The 18,417-nt window shown below is 49.5% G+C and overlaps 4 protein-coding genes across 5 annotated transcripts; 2 read left to right on the forward strand and 2 right to left on the reverse strand.

The window, feature by feature from the left end:
* The first annotated feature begins 6 nt into the window (after nucleotides 1-6).
* Nucleotides 7-2,501, forward strand: LOC136954552 (uncharacterized). Of its 2 annotated transcripts, none has more exons than XM_067248179.1 (7): nucleotides 7-50; nucleotides 248-332; nucleotides 548-607; nucleotides 696-719; nucleotides 899-1,153; nucleotides 1,640-1,738; nucleotides 2,104-2,501. In XM_067248179.1, exons 1-7 carry the CDS (start codon nucleotides 18-20, stop codon nucleotides 2,157-2,159), a joined length of 612 nt encoding a protein of 203 aa, XP_067104280.1. In that variant the 5' UTR covers nucleotides 7-17; the 3' UTR covers nucleotides 2,160-2,501. The 2 variants fall into 2 exon arrangements, with proteins under 2 accessions (XP_067104280.1, XP_067104281.1); XM_067248180.1 differs by having other exon boundaries at nucleotides 8-50; nucleotides 230-332.
* Nucleotides 2,502-3,345: 844 nt separating this feature from the next.
* On the forward strand, nucleotides 3,346-7,093 carry LOC136954370 (ADP-ribosylation factor-like protein 3). Its single transcript, XM_067247988.1, has 6 exons — nucleotides 3,346-3,363; nucleotides 5,758-5,901; nucleotides 6,197-6,313; nucleotides 6,442-6,492; nucleotides 6,638-6,823; nucleotides 7,046-7,093. The coding sequence occupies exons 1-6, from the start codon at nucleotides 3,346-3,348 to the stop codon at nucleotides 7,091-7,093; spliced, it is 564 nt and encodes a 187-aa protein (XP_067104089.1).
* Nucleotides 7,094-7,781: 688 nt separating this feature from the next.
* LOC136954467 (profilin-3-like) lies at nucleotides 7,782-8,201 on the reverse strand. Its single transcript, XM_067248100.1, has one exon. It carries the CDS (start codon nucleotides 8,199-8,201, stop codon nucleotides 7,782-7,784), a length of 420 nt encoding a protein of 139 aa, XP_067104201.1.
* Nucleotides 8,202-11,369: 3,168 nt separating this feature from the next.
* Nucleotides 11,370-17,531, reverse strand: LOC136954469 (soluble guanylate cyclase 88E-like). The gene is made up of 18 exons (XM_067248101.1): nucleotides 17,412-17,531; nucleotides 16,708-16,848; nucleotides 16,371-16,510; nucleotides 15,870-16,004; nucleotides 15,597-15,720; nucleotides 15,356-15,475; nucleotides 15,145-15,229; nucleotides 14,922-15,008; nucleotides 14,701-14,818; nucleotides 14,419-14,548; nucleotides 14,043-14,189; nucleotides 13,772-13,918; nucleotides 13,466-13,622; nucleotides 13,278-13,387; nucleotides 13,063-13,152; nucleotides 12,364-12,510; nucleotides 11,927-12,064; nucleotides 11,370-11,528 (listed from the first exon to the last, which is right to left on the reverse strand). The coding sequence occupies exons 1-18, from the start codon at nucleotides 17,529-17,531 to the stop codon at nucleotides 11,370-11,372; spliced, it is 2,295 nt and encodes a 764-aa protein (XP_067104202.1).
* Nucleotides 17,532-18,417: the final 886 nt, after the last annotated feature.

An 18,417-nucleotide genomic window follows, 5' to 3' on the forward strand; every position in this document is an offset into this window, starting at 1 on the left:
GAGACGTCCATTGGTCCATGAGAGAGGAGCACGGCGACCTAGCCTGGAAGGTAAAACCTGAACTGTCATGTATTATACGATAAAAACTAAAGTAGAGCTGTTAAAAACCATCGAGATTGTTCTCTACAAAGCCTTAACGTAATTTCTTTGGATGTTCTGAGAGAAAAACATGAGTGTGGTGTATCTTGAGTGAGAAAATGTGTATTTGTGTCACATCATCACAATGGAGGATGTTAAACATGTGTAGAGAATGGATGCTTGTGTCCAGAAGATGGTTCCTGTCATCCTGAGAGTCGTGATGCTGTGCTCATGCCTGGGTCCACTGCTGCTTAGTAGGTCTCCCTTACTGACACACCATTCAACTCTCTAAATATGCCTGTTTTCCAATGTAGGGGGTGAGGGGGGATGTCAGGCACGTAGCTATTACAAATCACTCCGCGTGTCTTTATCTCCATCTTACTCTGTGGGCCTCACTTTTCCCCCTCGATTTCTGTCTTTTTTCCCCTCCATATACACCTCTCTCTCTCTCCTCCCCCTCCCTCCCCAGATCTTACACCTCTGTGGCACGTCAGCGCTAACACCATCTGTTCATCCTCCGCATCAGCATGTGAGTCAGGGGTCTAGCCTTCCAGACCAACACATCACTCCTCTATTTGTTGTATTCATTCTTACCCCCGATGTCTGTCTCTGTTTAGGCTGCAACACTTCCTGTCCCCAAGGTTAGTCCCCAAGATCCAACAGACAGGTCCTTAAGCCAATAGCTTGGTTTAGACAAGTTGTCATATTTCACATATTTGACAAGAAGTGTTTAAAACTGCCTGACCTCCTCCCCACCCCCTCCCTGCTCCCCCACTCTGCTCCCCCCCTGCTCCCCCCTCCCTGCTCCCTCCTTAAATAGGAGAAGTAAATCTCACCAGTCCCAGTTTTGATGTGACGGAGGGTGACGACATCACGATGGAATGCGAACACAACTTGCCCCTGACTGGCCTGGAATATGAGTGGCGGGAGAACAACATAACAATGACAGACCAATCCAATAACACCTTGACCCTGAAACGTCTGCTGGCACCACTTACCAGAAACTACTCCTGCTCTGTCATCAGCAGATGTTGTGGAACACATACATCCATGACAAAAACGGTTGTGGTAAAAGGTAGTGAGAACTTCTGGTTGCAACCCAAAGCTTCTGCCTACAGATGATGACACTGTTCAGCCGTGGCCAAAAGTATTTGGGAGCGACATACATGTTGTGTTTGAAAAGCTTGCTGGGCCTTGGCATAAAATGACTGCTAACATAATTTCAGTAAGTCATATCATCATCACAGGGGAAAGTGTGAACTAGTTCTAGACAGGTGAAATCACTCTATCATTCTGATTGGATGTTAAGAGCAGATTGGCTGCTGTAAAAGAGGGGACTATTTGCATTTATTGAATTTTTTTGCCCCCAAAAAAGCAAAAAATATATATGAAATGTGCCTTATTATATTCCAGTATTCTATAGAAACATGTGAAAACATTTTCCTCAAATACTGAACCAGCAAACTTTGCAAAACACAACATTTGTCATTGCCAAAACCCATGACTGTACAGTAAATGGTCAAGACCTGCTATTTGAATTAACACCTCTCCCGTCCCCTAGACAACAGTATGGTGATATTGGTGTTGTGTGCTGTGCTGGCTGTGGTGTTTATTCTGGCTGTAGGAGTGAGCATGAAGTTCTTCCTCAAGAGGGAAAATGGTAAGAGATACATTCTCATTGTCTTTTGAGTTTTAATTCGTAAACCGTTAGGGAGTCAGGTGGCTGAGCGGTTAGAGAATTGGGCTAGTAATCAGAACGTCGCTGGTTCGATTCTCGGCCGTGCCAAATGACGTTGTGTCCTTGGGCAAGGCACTTCACCCTACTTGCCTCGGGGGAATGTCCCTGTACTTACTGTAAGTCGCTCTGGATAAGAGCGTCTGCTAAATGACTAAATGTAAATTCACCCTCATGATCATTTGTTAACTGATTTAAAACTGCAAATAGAAAACTGTTCAAATTGAGAACAGTCACTGCTCAACATATTTCAATCTCCCATTAACCCTTTTCATTTTTTTCCTTTGCAGTTAAGAGGAAGGCGAGGATGGAGATGAGAAATCAGCAATTTAACAGAGGCATCTAGACCCTAGCTAACGAGCTGCAACAGATCCCATAACTAGCTACTAAAAATCATTAACGAACAAGCTATAGACACCTAGCTAAAGAGATACTACACACCCCTTGGTAACAAAGTTAGCTGTTATGTAGTACCTATCTTATAGACACTCTTTGATGACGACTAGCTTAATAGTTAGCTGTGCTCCTAAAGACCCATAGCTAATATAAAAGATATTTAGTCACTTAAGTAAACACCTCTGTTTAAAGCTTCTAACTCACTGTGCCTTTAAGCCTAAGACCAAGATGGCTGGGTTTTCTATTTCTTCTATACCTGGTTTCGCTTTCCAGAAATAAACAGTAATATTCAACTATGTACTTGTGTTTGTCTGTCTGTGTGTGCATGTTTACTAACAGTGTGCATGTGATACTTGGGGTGATTGTGTGCATGCATATACGTGGTAGTGTGTATGTGTCTGCGTGTGAATGTATGTTTTTGTGTCATGGTCATCTCTCCTGGCAGCTTGAGTGTGATATACAATATTGTTTCCAATCCAGGATTCTCTTGTGTAACCTGGCAACAGGCTTTTAACAACCAGATTAGCCACTCCCATAGGGTAGAAATGAAATGGACCTGGATATTTGTTTAATCCACACAAATTAGTCTACTTAAAAGAGACACACTGAATGCCAATAACATAACAAACCCTCCTGACAGATATGATAACTCTAACCACCCTGACATAAACACATTCACACATTTGGGATTGTGTGTAGAGTAATGGATGTTTCTTCAGTGTCCTCCGTAGCAGGTGGCTGAGGGATAATCCAGGTAAAGCTCCAACTCAGTGTTGGGAGGGGGGCTGAGAGGGTGGCTGGGAGGGAGGAAGGGAGAGGGGGAAGGAGTGGCCGTGGATGGAAGACTAGGGCTAATTCTGGACACCTAATCCGAGTCCCATCCCCCTCTCCCCCTCTCCCCCTGCTCCTCCCTAACCCCACAACGGTGAACAGAGAAATCAAAGCTAGGGAGACAACATTCGGACAGCGACACATACCAACACTCCCCGGGGGATTTGTACTGGGAGGAAGAGGAGCAGCAGAAGGCGTCAGGTGTCTGTCCTGACGTACAGGTGGCCTGGACTGTCAGTGTACCGGCTGGGTTTACCAGAGAATGTAGCTGCAGCCTTAAGCATCGCCACACGACACACACAGCCATGGGAGAAGCTCAGAAGGTAGGTGGTCTGTCTGGGAGAGGGTCGTGCTGTTCTGCTCGGGCCGTTCAGTTACTGAAAAGCTCAATTTTCTCTGATTCATCCACATGGAGTCAGGACTCTCTTGTGGAAATGACAGACCTCCATCTGAATCTAACTGCTGACAATTGAAGCCTAGATAAAGCTGCTTCCTTTATGTCCGGTCAATGGAGCTCCTATAGTGTTAATATTGATTGGTTTATGCTTTTTGGATGTTTGTGTGTGGAGGGGGGGGAGGGTCTTTGTTGGTAACGTGGTTGTCTGCTCCAACCGCCATTTGACTAATCACATTAATTAGTAAGACATTACATGAATGAGGCCAAAATAAACCCTAGTGCTTTTCTAAATGCAGCGACAGCTTAAGTCTTACAGACAGAGGCGGAGAGTAGAGAGGTGGGTGGAGAGAGAGAGAGAGAGAGAGAGAGAGGGAGAGAGAGAGAGAGAGAGAGAGAGAGAGAGAGAGGGAGAAGGAGAGAGAGAGAGGGAGAAGGAGAGAGAGAGAGAGAGAGAGAGAGAGAAGGAGAGAGAGAGAGAGAGAGAGAGAGAGAGAGAGAGAGAGAGAGAGAGAGAGAGAGAGAGAGAGAGAGAGAGAGAGAGGGAGAAGGAGAGAGAGAGAGAGACAGAGAGAGAGAGAGAGAGAGAGAGAGAGAGAGAGAGAGAGAGAGAGAGAGCGAGGGAGGGAGGGAGGGAGGGAGAGAGGGAGAAGGAGAAGGAGAAGGAGAGGGAGAAAGAGAGAGAGAGAGAGAGAGAGAGAGAGAGAGAGAGAGAGAGAGAGAGAGAAGAAGTGGAGACACAATAGAGAGAGTCTGCTTGCTGTCAACTTTTGAAAGCCATTGTGGCCTCATTCCTCAGCAGGTGCGTTCATCAAGGGTTAGGGTTACGGAGGAAACCCTTCCCAGCTGAAACTGAACGTCTGTGGTCTGTGGACTAGAACATACAGTACAGTTCAGTAGTTTACTGCACATGCCACTTTAGTTTATCATCAGGTTAGGATGTTCCTGGAATAAAGAGGAGGCTGTCATTCTGTGTTTTGGAAAAAAAATGCCTGTTATATATATGAATATATGATCATATATAATATATGAATATTTACTTCCTACTTCCTCTGACAATGCAAATTATGTGGTAAGCAGACCATTTCCCCATTCTGGGCTGTGACACAGGAGGAATCTGGGGTTTTCGTTCCAGTGCGTGCCTACGCCTTGTCATTAAGTAGGTTCTTACTCAGTGTTATATGATATACAATTACTACACTGGCATGGCAGTAGGCATGTGTTTAAGTTAGAGTCTGCTTCTAAAGGTGTCCATCCAATTCCTATCAAATTATTGACTGGTTATATCTACCAGAACAGCACAAGTATCTGTAAATAAAATGACTACTCTTGTGGATTTTAGCATCTGCCTATTGGATGTTGTTCATGGCAAAATGTTCACACTCCTGGAAAATTAGCTAATTATGCTGTCAAGATGATGAAGAAATGTGTGCTAATGAAGATTTTGAGCAAGATGAGAGGTAGATAGAGATAGGAGGGTTAGGAGGGGGTGAAGGTTGGGAGGGGGGTGAAGGTTGGGAGGGGGTGAGGGTGAGGAGGGTTGGGAGGGGGTGAGGGTGAGGAGGTTTGGGAGGGTGAGGGTTTGAAGGGGTCAGGCTAGGGATATGACGTTAGGATTGGGAGGGGAGGGTTGACAACAATATTACGAAAAGTTAGTATTCATAGATATCAAAGCTGTTCATTTATGACAAATGCTTTTGGTCTGTAATTGTTGTTAACAGAGAGCAGGTCTAAAGCTAAACAGACATTGTAGAGAACTGAGTTGTGCATGACTGGTGTTCCTATGAGGACCATGTCTGTCCCGAGTGTGTGTGTGACCACACTTGTCCAGAGCTAGTGTGTTACAACCAAACATGTCATGATGTGTGTGAGTGTGTGTGAGAGTGAGACTATGCTTTCCCTGAGTGTGTGAGGACCATGCTTATCCTGAATGTGTATGTGATCATGCTTGTCCTGAATGTGTATGTGATCATGCTTGTCCTGAATGTGTATGTGATCATGCTTGTCCTGAATGTGTATGGGATGAGGGCTTGTTCACAGTGTGATGGCCATGCTGTGTTAAAGGGCTTGTTCACAGTGTGATGGCCATGCTGTGTTAAAGGGCTTGTTCACAGTGTGATGGCCATGCTGTGTTAAAGGGCTTGTTCACAGTGTGATGGCCATGCTGTGTTAAAGGGCTTGTTCACAGTGTGATGGCCATGCTGTGTTGCAGAGCTTGTTCACAGTGTGATGGCCATGCTGTGTTGCAGAGCTTGTTCACAGTGTGATGGCCATGCTGTGTTGCAGGGCTTGTTCACAGTGTGATGGCCATGCTGTGTTGCAGGGCTTGCTCTCAGTGATCCAGAAGCTTAAGGGCACCACAGAGCAGGAACTGAGGATAGTACTGCTGGGGCTGGACAACGCTGGCAAGACCACCCTGCTGAAGAGCCTGGCATCAGAGGACGTCAACACCATCACACCCACCCAGGTGAGACGCAACCTGTTGAACCTCTCTCTCTCTCTCTCTCTCTCTCTCTCTCTCTCTCTCTCTCTCTCTCTCTCTCTCTCTCTCTCTCTCTCTGACTCTGACTCTCTCTGTAGTCAGGACAGCACAGCACTGATCTCATTCACCTGAGCTAACATCCCCCTCTAGTGTCAGGGAGAGGTAGTGTGTCGCCTGGAGCTCATAGAGAGAAACTTCTTATCTGTGTGTGTGTGTGCACATTTACTGCATATATGTGTGTGTATATATATTTAGTCTGTGTGTGTGTTTGTGTCCGAAGGGCTTCAACATTAAGAGTGTGGCATCCAATGGTATGAAGTTGAACGTGTGGGATATTGGAGGTCAGAGGAAAATCAGACCCTTCTGGAAGAAATACCTGGACAACACAGACCTACTGGTAAGATATAGTGTAGACCCAATCGGAAGTCAGCCATCTTAGTATCCACCACTCTGCTGGTAGGTTAGGGACCTGGTTGCTTGGGGATGATGTAGATGTTTACCAGCCGTGTGTTTGTGTTCTTCCAGATCTACGTCATAGACAGCGCTGATAAGAAGAGGTTTGAGGAGACGGGATTGGTGAGGATATGGACACGATCTCAGCTGCATCAGTATTGCTGATGGCTTGACCATCCAAACTGACTGCGCTCTACCTTGGTGGTGCCTGTCTGCTTGTCTGCATGCATTGTCTGTGTTTGTGTGTGTGTGTTGTGTATGTGTGTAGGAGCTGTCAGATCTGATTGAGGAGGAGAACCTGAAGGGAGTTCCAGTTCTGATCTTTGCCAACAAGCAGGATCTGGCCACCGCCTCCCCAGCTAGTGAGATTGCTGAGGGGCTCAACCTGCACACCTACCGGGATCGGCAGTGGCAGATCCAGGCCTGCTCCGCAGTCTCCGGGGAGGGCGTCCAGGTCAGGAGACAAACACGTGTTAGACCCACCAGTACAACACTGCTGTCAGGTCTAGCCCAGTACAGCTCACATACCTTAGCCCCACAGTAGAGTTTAGTCCAGCACAGTCAGGTCTATAGACTAGTACAGTCAGGTCTAGACCAGTACAGATTACATCCTGGATCACCAGGGGCAGGTCTCGCCTGTTGGATCTTCCTTACTGACCAGTCTGTGTATCCACAGGATGGCATGAACTGGATCTGCAACAACATTGTAAATAAGAAGAAGTGAGTGACCAGACCTCCACACCCTCCTCTGCTGGGAGATAGACAAAGACACCTTTATTTTTACACTGTCGGGTCATGTTTTATTACTGCAGTGTCTGTGTGTGTGTGTCTGTGTGAGAGTGTGTGTAGTTGTGTGTGAGAAAGAGTGTAGGTGTGCTTGTGTGTGTGAGAGAGTGTGTGAGGGACTCGGAGAACATTCTCAGTAGCTGGAGTCAACCCTCACACCATGAAACGCTGCACCGACGACAGAGGAAAATCAGACCCTAATCTGAATAACCATTTTTTTTTATATATACATATATATATCATGTCTGAATATTATCAAATGAAATCCTCTCTAGATGACTTAGAATTAATTTGCTTTGATCAATTGACTAGTATGTTCTTCATGTGTCTGCCCTATATTTGGAGTCCCTTGTGATTAGAGCAGTGAGTCATGGTGTCGCTTCATCATATAAGCTGCCCCAGTCTGTCCTGTTTACCAGCCTAAACAGTGCGTGAAGGATGTATGTTAACGTGTTGAAGGATGACTGTTCAAATGTTTGGTGTGTTTCAGTTTTTTGACATTAAAAGCATTTAGTCACATCTGCTTCGGTGTCAGTTTGATTTTACACCACCGGCCCCCTCCCCCCAAACACACACACACACCAAGGTATTGTTGCCTATCTGAGTGTTTATTGTGAGACAATGTTTCAAACCCCCTTCCTTCGAAGATATGTGGCGATGTCCCACCCCTTCTTGTTGACAGTCCCAGCATGCACCCCTCGCTTGCCCAGCACAAACACCAACGCCTTGGTCGTCTGGACAACCGCGAGGGCCAATCCCTCGCTGCCTTTGGTTCTGAGGTCCATGAATCTGAGCTCCTCCTCTGGGCCTGTCATGTGATCTCTGATCACTGCAACCCTGCGCCCCCCCACCGTCACCCCTGTCAGCAGGATGCTCCCTCTGTCCCTCCCCACCACCATCTCCACCTCCTCTGGGCAGATGGCCGCCAGGAAACCCCCAGGCTTGGAGGCCCACACCGCCCGGTTGTCGTGGAGGCCCACAATGGCAACGTCCTCCACGCGATTGTCCGTCAAGATGACGGCGATGTAGTCCCTCCAGTCTCCCATCTTGTCCTCCTCAGCTCTGATCCAGATGGTCAGGTCAGCTGGAACTGTCAGGCTGGGATTAGAACTCTCCAAGCTCCACCACCAACAGCCACTGTCAACACCTTTGTGAACTGAAGGATGGTTGTGTTGGCACGGTAGATCTACAAAACTGATCCTGGTATTCGACAGGGCTGCTCATTCAGAGTTACAATGGCAAGAAGAATTTATAAATTGTCAGAACACCTGTAGGGATTTCCATAGCAACTCTATTGAGTTGGTTGCTGAACTGATTATGAGTTATCTCTGCATGAAGTCATAATTGGTCTCTATGAGGTCATGAGGTATTAAACAGTAGTTTGCCAGCAGATGGCAGTAGTGTCATTTGTATTCTGAACTCTCCTTTGTACACAGTCCCAGTGATCCCTGTGTACTAGGTAGGTAGCTCCCCCTCTAGCTCTCTCTCCTGACAATGATTGGATTTAATTGGTAAAGATTACCAATCAAGATAACCTTCTTAAAGATGATCAATAAAAGCTAACAATCATGAAATACAGCCTCGTGTTTTTCTCTCCTGTTTTGATGACCTGGTGATGATGTCACACACGTGCTGGCTACCCCCCCCAGACAGGGTTGTCATGGGAACAATCCACTGGTAGACAGAGGCTCTTCCTTCGCCTCTTTGATTTACCTCCCTCCCTCCCTCCGTCCCTCTGTCCCTCTGTCCCTCCTTCTCTCCAAACCTCATCTTCTTTTTCTTTTCCCTTCCTTCGTGCTGCTTCATAACCTGCCAGAGTAGAGGGAACTGCGCCTGTCTGAGAACACAGAGGACAACTAGGAGTAAGAACACACAGTGACATTGGGTGCCTTTGATTAATCTTTTCTTCATTAGTGAAAGTTGAGTTGCACAGCTGAGAGGTGGGTGAGTCTGCTTAATGAATGTTTGTGTAAAGTAGGTTTCTTTCAATCCCAATCTCTACTGCCTTGTGTTTTATGATGGGCAGGTTATGAATGGGTAACTGGAGTTTAGTTAGCGTTCATGTGTGGATCGGTATTGCTGAATTAATCTGTCTCTTTGTCTATTGCTTTCTGTGGAACCTCAACAACAAAACTTGACAATAATCTTGTTTGTCGAAATCTCTCTCCATGTTTCTACCTGTCCGTATTGCAGCCCTTCTTTCCGCTGGGTTCCGGAACACGGTACGACCCCCCGCCATGACCCACGTCCTCCTCCCCACCCCCACCCCCCTCCCGGGTTCCACCTCCATGACCTCTGACCTCAGGCTGATCTCCAACCTCACCCTGACCCCGCCCTCCAGCCCCGCCCCCACCCTCGTCCCCTGGGAGACGGAACACCTGCAGGTGCACACCATCGTCATCGTCATCATCTTCTGCGTGGTGTGCTTCCTGCTGCTGGTCGCCTTCTTCTACGCGTTCTGCTTCCGCTGCAGTCTGGAACCTTCCTCCAAGGACCCGGGCTCCGCCCGCCGCGGCAGCCTCGACCGCGAGGACGCCACCTATGGGTGCAGTTCCTCAGAGGGACAATCGGTGGCCAACGCCGTCTGACGCGGGAGGCGGAGCCGTGTCGCGTGCACACGCTCGCCGAGGTCGCGTCTGTGATGTCGCCTCAGAGCTCTCTGAGTTTTGTTTGGGTTACCATGACTACGCCACCCAAAACATGACTGTGTTCTGGGACATCTGTGTGAAAAGTCCCTTTTTCAGCACATATTTTGAGTGAGTTTGTAGGGTGAGTTTGTTTGAGATTGTAGGGTTGTTGTTACTGTTACAAGAATGATAAAAGGACATTTTTAGAGGAAACTTAAATTATGTATTGTTGACACACACTCGGCTGTCTGTGGTTGCTTAGGCCTCTTATGTAAACGTGTTCTGTTAGCTGCATATTAAAACACACAGCATTTACACATTAAACACATATTGAACACATCTGATTTGACTTGTTTGTTTTTGGGCTCATCATGTGTGTGTGTTTGTGCCTGCACTGGCATGCAATTCCATTAGCATTTATGCATGAATGGTCACGCTTTCATGCTAACAAGAAGAACAAGACCATGAAGGAACGTGTGTCAGCTCAGTTTATTCCAAGGTTGATGCTCAGTTGGCTGGGGGAGGCTGGGAGGAGAGGGGAGGCTGGGAGGAGAGGCTGGGAGGAGAGGAGAGGCTGGGAGGAGAGGGGAGGCTGGGAGGAGAGGCTGGGAGGAGAGGAGAGGCTGGGAGGAGAGGGGAGGCTGGGAGGAGATGGGAGGCTGGGAGGAGAGGGGAGGCTGGGAGGAGAGGCTGGGAGGAGAGGGGAGGCTGGGAGGAGAGGCTGGGAGGAGAGGGGAGGCTGGGAGGAGAGGGGAGACTGGGAGGAGAGGGGAGGCTGAGAGGAGAGGGGAGGCTGTGAGGAGAGGGGAGGCTGGGAGGAGAGGGGAGGCTGGGAGGAGAGGGGAGACTGGGAGGAGAGGGGAGGCTGAGAGGAGAGGGGAGGCTGGGAGGAGAGGGGAGGCTGGGAGGAGAGGGGAGGCTGAGAGGAGAGGGGAGGCTGGGAGGAGAGGGGAGGCTGGGAGGAGAGGGGAGGCTGGGAGGAGAGGGGAGACTGGGAGGAGGCAGGGAAGAGGGGGGAGCCTAAGGAGAAAGTATGCTGGTCGGAAGCTGGGATAGGGGAGGCTGGGAGGAAGATATGGGAGGGGAGAGGCTGGGGGAGGCTAGGGGGGAGGTTAGGGGAGGGGAAAGGCTGGGAGGAGGCTGTGGAAGGGGATTGTGCCAGGATAGGAGGTCAGAAACAGCAGCACTTCTGTGATTCACTACTAAATTGACTAAGATCAAATGTGAACTCCATCTCAGAAAGAGGCATAAAAGTGCATCACATTCCAGGCCAGAGATGTGAAGAGAGAATCTATATACATACAACAAACTCAATAGTTCAACCACTATAGTAAAATTCTTATCATTATCATAGCATTCCAGACAATTGTAGACAACTTTAAAACAATATAATCATCATGAGCTTAAGCATTATAGACAAAGCAGTGATAACAATCAGTATCCTTAGCTTAGCATTATAGACAATACAGTGATGAACGTCATCCTTATCTTAGCATTACAGACAACGTAGTAATAATAATCATGATCATCATCGGTGGGGCTCAGATAACAGTCTATGTGTTGGATATGGGCGTATGGATCTACTCCTCATGACACGGAACACATGGTGCTCTTCTCCGAGCTGTGCGAGTCGCAGGAGCCGTCAGGGGACGCCATGATGGAATCTCTCACGTCGAACTCCGGAGACTCCAGGTCAATGTGAGGGTCTTGGAGGCCATTGTCCTGGAGGGTACTTTTATAGTGAGACTGGAGGAGGGAGAGAGGGGGGGGGAGGGTGAGAAAGGGGGAGAGAAACAGGTGGGGGAGAGGGAAAGACGGACAGGAGAGATAGTGTGAAGATATATGCAGGGAGTCAGGTGGCTGAGCGGTTAGGGAATCGGGCTAGTAATCAGAAGGTTGCCGGTTCGATTCCCCGCCAGGCTATGACGTTGTGTCCTTGGGCAAGGCACTTCACCCTACTTCCTTCGGGGGAATGTCCCTGTACTTACTGTATGTCGCTCTGGATAAGAGCGTCTGCTAAATGACTAAATGTATATATAGGACATCGTTGTTCCATCCAGACTCCCATTCCACCTGTTCCCAACAACTATTAGGAAGGAAACGCCCTATTCCAGTTGTCTTGCTGAACCTTAACCCCAGTCTACCTTGCTGCCTGGCAGGTTCTCCACCTGCTCCTCGTCCAGGGAGTCCTCCAGGGAATGGCCAGAGACCTCCATCTTCATCCGGTGAGCCTGGAGGGACTTGACGTCGTTCTCGTCTTTCAGTGCAACCAGAGGAAACACCTTCACCAGAGGAGAGGAGGGGTTCATCCATCTTAGCCGTCGGTATACAGTGTATTTACTCAATATGCAGTATTCTTGTACAGTGTACTGTATACTGACAGCATGCAGTGTGTGTACAGTGTACTGTATACTCTCAGCATGCAGTGTGTATACAGTGTACTGTATACTGACAGCGTTCAGTGTGTGTACAGTGTACTGTATACTGACAGCATGCAGTGTGTGTACAGTGTACTGCATACTGTCAGTGTGCAGTGTGTGTACAGTGTACTGCATGCTGTCAGCATGCAGGGCAGCCTCACAAGTCCCTCCTGTTCTCCTGCCGTGTCCGGGGCTGAGATGGTGGCCTTGCTGATGGTCTGGGTCTCAAACTGGGGGCAGGCAGCCTGAGCATTCCCATCCTTGTCCCTCTTCCCCTTCAGCCAGTACGTCTCAATCTCCACATTCCCCTGGGGATTAGATGGACATTTCAACTTCTAAGTGAGATTCCACACGCACACCTACCCACACATTCACATGAACACCTACATGCACACATACACACATTGAATTCCCTGCAGTGAGGATGTGCAGAGAGGCATGCTTAACGTTAGTAGCATTCAGAACAACAGTGTTGTTCACAGTCTTCCTTTGCAGTCAGTAAACAACAACACTGTTCACACCATAACAATGTTTTGCTGGTATAGCTGAAGGCTTGGATGGTGGGACGTATACATATGTATCTGTGAGTGAAATATATATTTGTGTGGAGAAGTTAATATCTATGTATCTGTAAATGGTATATGTACTTGTGTGGCGACGTTTAGAGATATGTGTCTGTCAGTGGTAGAGGTATTTGTTTGGACAGCTACACACATTTGCATTTGCAATTCTGTTACAGAGCTGCTCCCCAGATTGTCCTGTCTTACGAGTGACCTCTACCGATATTTCATGTTTACATTTGCGGTCGTCATGGACACAAGGATGGCACAGTTGCCAGAGCAACAGCTGGGCCCCCTGACCTTAATGGTGATGGTGCCCCGCCTCTCGAAGATGAAGTGACTTCCCTTCAGGTGCTCATAGGTCGCACTGCTCAGCTGGATGTGCATTTCCTGTAGAGGTCACGAGAAGGTCACAGCTCTCTCAGTTTGGGTCTTTCTGTGTTTTCTGTTTAACTTGCTGCCTTCTACCTTTATGCTTTTTCTCATCGATCAATTGAATCTATTCGGATGTCTACCTTGCCGTTGCTCTCCATGGCGGAAGCCGTGTGGACCGTGTCGCCATGGAGACCGTAGCGTGGCATCTTGTGCCCGACGACGCCGGCCACCACCATTCCAGAGTGGATCCCTGAAACACAGCCTCGGGTCAATAGATCACACACACACACTCACACACACACACACTGACTCAGACGCACACACTCACCCACGCGTATCTGTATGTTGTTGCCGTTGGAAGGGTCTTTGAGGTGGTCTATGGAGCGGACCATGTCCAGGGCCATGTCACAGATGTTGTGGGCGTGGTATTTTGTCTTCTCTGGAGCGCCAGCTACCACCATGTAGGCATCACCAATCGTCTCCACCTGGGTGGTGAGGAGGGGGGGGGGGGGTGTGAGGGTGGTGAGGGAGTGGGGTCAAACAGGCTCTGCTCACACCCACATGCTTGGGTCTAACACACGCAAGGGCACACAAATACTCACACCCACAAAATCACACACACACGGACACCCACCTTGAAGACTCTGTGCTTTTCGCTGAGCGTGTCGAAGAGTGTGTACATGGTGTTGAGCATGGACACCACCTGCATGGGGGTGATGTGGCTGCAGATACGAGTGAAGCCAACGACATCACTGAATAAGATGGTGACATCTGGAAACACCTGGGGGGGGGGGGACAGAATCAGAGAAGAACATCAGACGTCAAGGCAGACTGATCTGCACTAGACTGCTGCACATTCTAATACACAACTATGAACACACACATACGCCCAGGGTCCTCCTCACCTCACAGGTGTTGACAGCAGGCTCTCCCTTCCTCAGTCTCTTGGCTACGGGTTTGGGGATCATCCTGTAGAGAAGGTCGTCGGTCTTCTTCATCTCGTAGTCCAGCATCTTCATGCTCTCCTCCAGCTTACTGGACTTCTTCTGCTCCTGCACGGCCACAAGGGGGTGGCATAGAGCTGGGGTGAGTGGTAAGGTGGTTATTTTGACTTCCTGGTTGAGAACGCAGGGGAGGAGTACACACATACACTCTATCTCTCTCTCTCTCACACACACACACACATACACACTCTATCTCTCTCACACACCCACACACACACACATAAACACACATACACACACATACACACACACATACACACAGGCGCACACAGAGCACCTGTATGAGAGCTCTCTTCAGCTCCTCGGACTGTTGTGTTCCAGCCAGCACCAGGTCTCTGCTGGAGTCATGCATGCTCAGGTCGTTGATGTATAGGCCTGTCTTAAACATAGCACTCAAACTCTCCATGCTGCACACACGCACGCACACACACACACACACACACACACACACACACAGGATTACAGCAGATCATATCAGATTGTTTCTGGTAAAACATAAGGCAGAAATGAATCCCACCATGCCGTCATGTGTGTGTATGTGTGTGTGTGTGTTCCTCACACAGGGGTTCCCAGGAAGATGATGGACTCCCACTCAGGCATGTATCTCATCTGTCCCTTCAGTTTCAGACATCGACTGCCGTCTCCCCAGCTCTCCATGGCGTTGGCACTGTTACCATCTGCCAATCAGAAGACGGACCGTGTCTGAGTACCACTTTGTGTGTTTGTGTGTGTGTGTGTGTGTGTGTGGGTGTTTGTGTGATGATTCTGAGGGGTCATGACCTTTGTAGTCGTCTCCAATGATGGACTGGAAGGCCATGAGCTCCACATCCACATCGGCTGTGCGGTTGGCGGTCTCGTAGTCGGAATCTGAGACAACAAGGAGCAGTGTCACCCTCAGCAACCGTCGTGTTGCTAGGCCTTCCCCTTCCTCTGATCCGGAAGACCCTTACTCTGGACCCCGATAAGGGTTCTCTACTCCGGACTATAATAAGGGTTCTCTTACTCTGGACTCGGTTGTGGAGGTTCCTCTCCCTCTTCACAGGCTCCTTGGACATGATCTCAAACAGGTTGTTGGGATGGGAGATGATCTGGGACAACACAGAATCATTCTTTAGGTTCATTCATTCATAGAGCCAACCGTCAAAGATTCATTTGCCATGCATCCATCTATTTATCCATCCATCCTCTCCTCCCCTCCAGACAGATGGTCTCACGTTGTTCCAGGTGAACTCCACCAGAGGCCGCGCCAGCAGGAAGGCATCGTTAATCTTCTTCCCATCCAGGTCAGGGAACACAGTGGCCAAGCCAGAACCCACGTTATGGACCACCATGTCCTGGTTGTCATGGGAGGGAACCACAGTGACTGGGAGAAAGGCTGGCAGCCAATCATGACTCGACACCTGCCGTCACATGATCATCTACGCTGAAGGAGCTGAGGTGATGAGCGACACACACCTGTCTGAAGACAATGTTGAAGGGGAAGACTTCGAAGAAGAAGTCGCTTGTGATTGGTAGAATCTCCTGCTCCTCCTCGTCCTCCTTCATGATGTAGCGATAGGCCGAGTTGTCAAAGTTCAGCCTGCACAGAAGAGGGAAACACATCAGGATCTTAACAATCCCACCATAAGGCTCATCGACCTGCAGTCACTCCACTTTGTTCCACTCCACAACCCGCATCACACAACATGACAGCCAGTTGAACCTGGTGGCCCAGGTTGCCATGGGTACCTCATAGTGACGTGAGAGTAGTCTCCGACCAGCTGCTCCGACAGCACCTCCACATGGATGTCCGTGTCGTAGAACTGCTTTCCCATCTGCCGAAGCTGCCCCATGGCGTAATGCAGGTAGCCCTTCCTCTTGCTCCTACACATTTACATTTAGTCATTTAGCAGACGCTCTTATCCAGAGCGACTTACAGTAAGTACAGGGACATTCTCCCCGAGGCAAGTAGGGTGAAGTGCCTTGCCCAAGGACACAACGTCATTAGGCACAGCCGGGAATCGAACCGGCGACCTTCTGATTACTAGCCCAATTCTCTAACCGCTCAGCCACCTGACTCCCCCTACACACAGGGGAGCACTTCCTGTCTCTAATGCCGCACTTCCTGTCTCTAATACCTCCTATGTCTCTCTCCCTCTCCCTCGCTTTCTCATCAAATATGTTCATCCACTGGTGTACCTGCCACTTCTCTCTCTTCATGCCCCCACCCCTCCTCTCTCTCTCTCTGACCTGTAGTGAAGGGTGACTCCGGTAGCAGACTCCTCTTGGCAGAAGAAGGTTGGTGGCTGGACCTTGGGGTAGCTGAAGCGAAGGTACTCGTGCAGGTTGTCCAGGCCATTCACAAAGTCCCGCACGTGACGACCTAAAACCTGGAACCACGGGGAACAAGCCAAACACCAAACCTCGTGCTCAATCTCACCAGGTATCTTCCAACGAAACAACAAATCTGAACAACAAATGATGAAAGTACTGCCACTACTGTTGTGTTGTCAGCTGTGTGTGTTCTGAGGTTTCCAGTTGCACTTGGTTCATCAGACCAGTGACGGCACCTTCTGATAGGGCGTACCTTGAGGATCCGGTCGTAGCCGTACTTCCCTACGAACCCCAGGAAGTAGACGCCCCAAGAGTTCATCAGCTCGTTGTAGGGCGTCCCTGTCACCCCGCTGGCTGCCTTGGCAATACGGGGAATCACACTTTCACTGTACACCTACACACACACATAAACACACATGAACACACACACAAAGACATCAAGACACACACACAAACACACACACACACACACACAAAGACATCAACAGAGAAACGTAAGCAAACAAATGATATTCTTGTACTTGCACCAGAGCCACAGTACCTGACCCCACCTCCTCCTAACTCTGCACCCGGCAGCACCAGAGCCACAGTACCTGACCCCACCTCCTCCTAACTCTGCACCCGGCAGCACCAGAGCCACAGTACCTGACCCCACCTCCTCCTAACTCTGCACCCGGCAGCACCAGAGCCACAGTACCTGACCCCACCTCCTCCTAACTCTGCACCCGGCAGCACCAGAGCCACAGTACCTGACCCCACCTCCTCCTATCTCTGCACCCTGCAGCACCAGAGCCACAGTACCTGACCCCACCTCCTCCTAACTCTGCACCCGGCAGCACCAGAGCCACAGTACCTGACCCCACCTCCTCCTAACTCTGCACCCGGCAGCACCAGAGCCACAGTACCTGACCCCACCTCCTCCTATCTCTGCACCCGGCAGCACCAGAGCCACAGTACCTGGTGGGTGACGAAGGAGTGCAGGCGGACGTCGGCCCTCTCTCGGACCAGCTTCCACACGTCATCTCCGTACGACTCCTTGATGAAGTCGTGCAGACTCTCACACAGCAGCCCGTACATGCCTCGTGTCCTGGACGGCCCGACACAACACACCAGGGGTCGAACGTGGCTCGAACGCGGCCTGAGCCCAGCCTGGCAGACGCAGCGACGCGGTGGTTCTCAGCCCCCCTGGTGCCTGCAACACAACAGCCCACAGACACAGGGTGTCAGAGATGGTGCTCCCTGAAACGTGGAGCCGATGGATGGATGGAGAAGATAATCGCTAATTCGTTTTGAGAGACAAACGTTTTCGTTTCTGAAGTGGGTTTCTTCACCACCTTAAATCCTGTTTTGTGATGAAGCTGTGCAGTAAAGTTCCCTTCTCATACCAAACAACAAGTGTAGTTGGAGAGATGAAGTCTCCGCCGACCTAAATACCTTGGTTTGAGAGGTGTGTGGTGAGCCTCCAGCCAGTCAGACGTTTCATCTGCAGATCTCCCAGTCAGGCACTTATAAACCAGGGCTCCTGTGTTGGATGTCCCCGCCCGGCCAGCCTCCTCCCCGGGGCCTCCTGTCACCTCCTCATTCCAGACTCCATTGTCCTGCTGTCACCTGTCACCTGCAGCAGTGAGTCGACCTGTCTGCTCAGGGGCCCTCAGCCCCGCTCAGCTTCACACACAGCTGACACCAATCAAGGACGTTCTGGTTCTGGAGGGGGTGGTGATCATAAACTACAACCTGGGCTCCTTCTGTGATGGCTCGACACGGTTATACCCACTGTGCTGGTGAATCGTACTATCTACCCCAAGCATCTAAGCCAGTGTGTTCCCCAGTATTTGGAGCTTCAGGGAAGGTCAATACAAGATCAATGACATCCCTCTGCCAGGATGGAGGGAAGGATGATAATGGACGCTCGTGTCAGAGCTCCAGTGTTCTCCATAGATTATTTATTTTCAGGTTTGTGTCT

This window comes from Osmerus mordax, chromosome 12 (assembly GCF_038355195.1).
Source record: "Osmerus mordax isolate fOsmMor3 chromosome 12, fOsmMor3.pri, whole genome shotgun sequence".
Classification (NCBI taxonomy): domain Eukaryota; kingdom Metazoa; phylum Chordata; class Actinopteri; order Osmeriformes; family Osmeridae; genus Osmerus; species Osmerus mordax.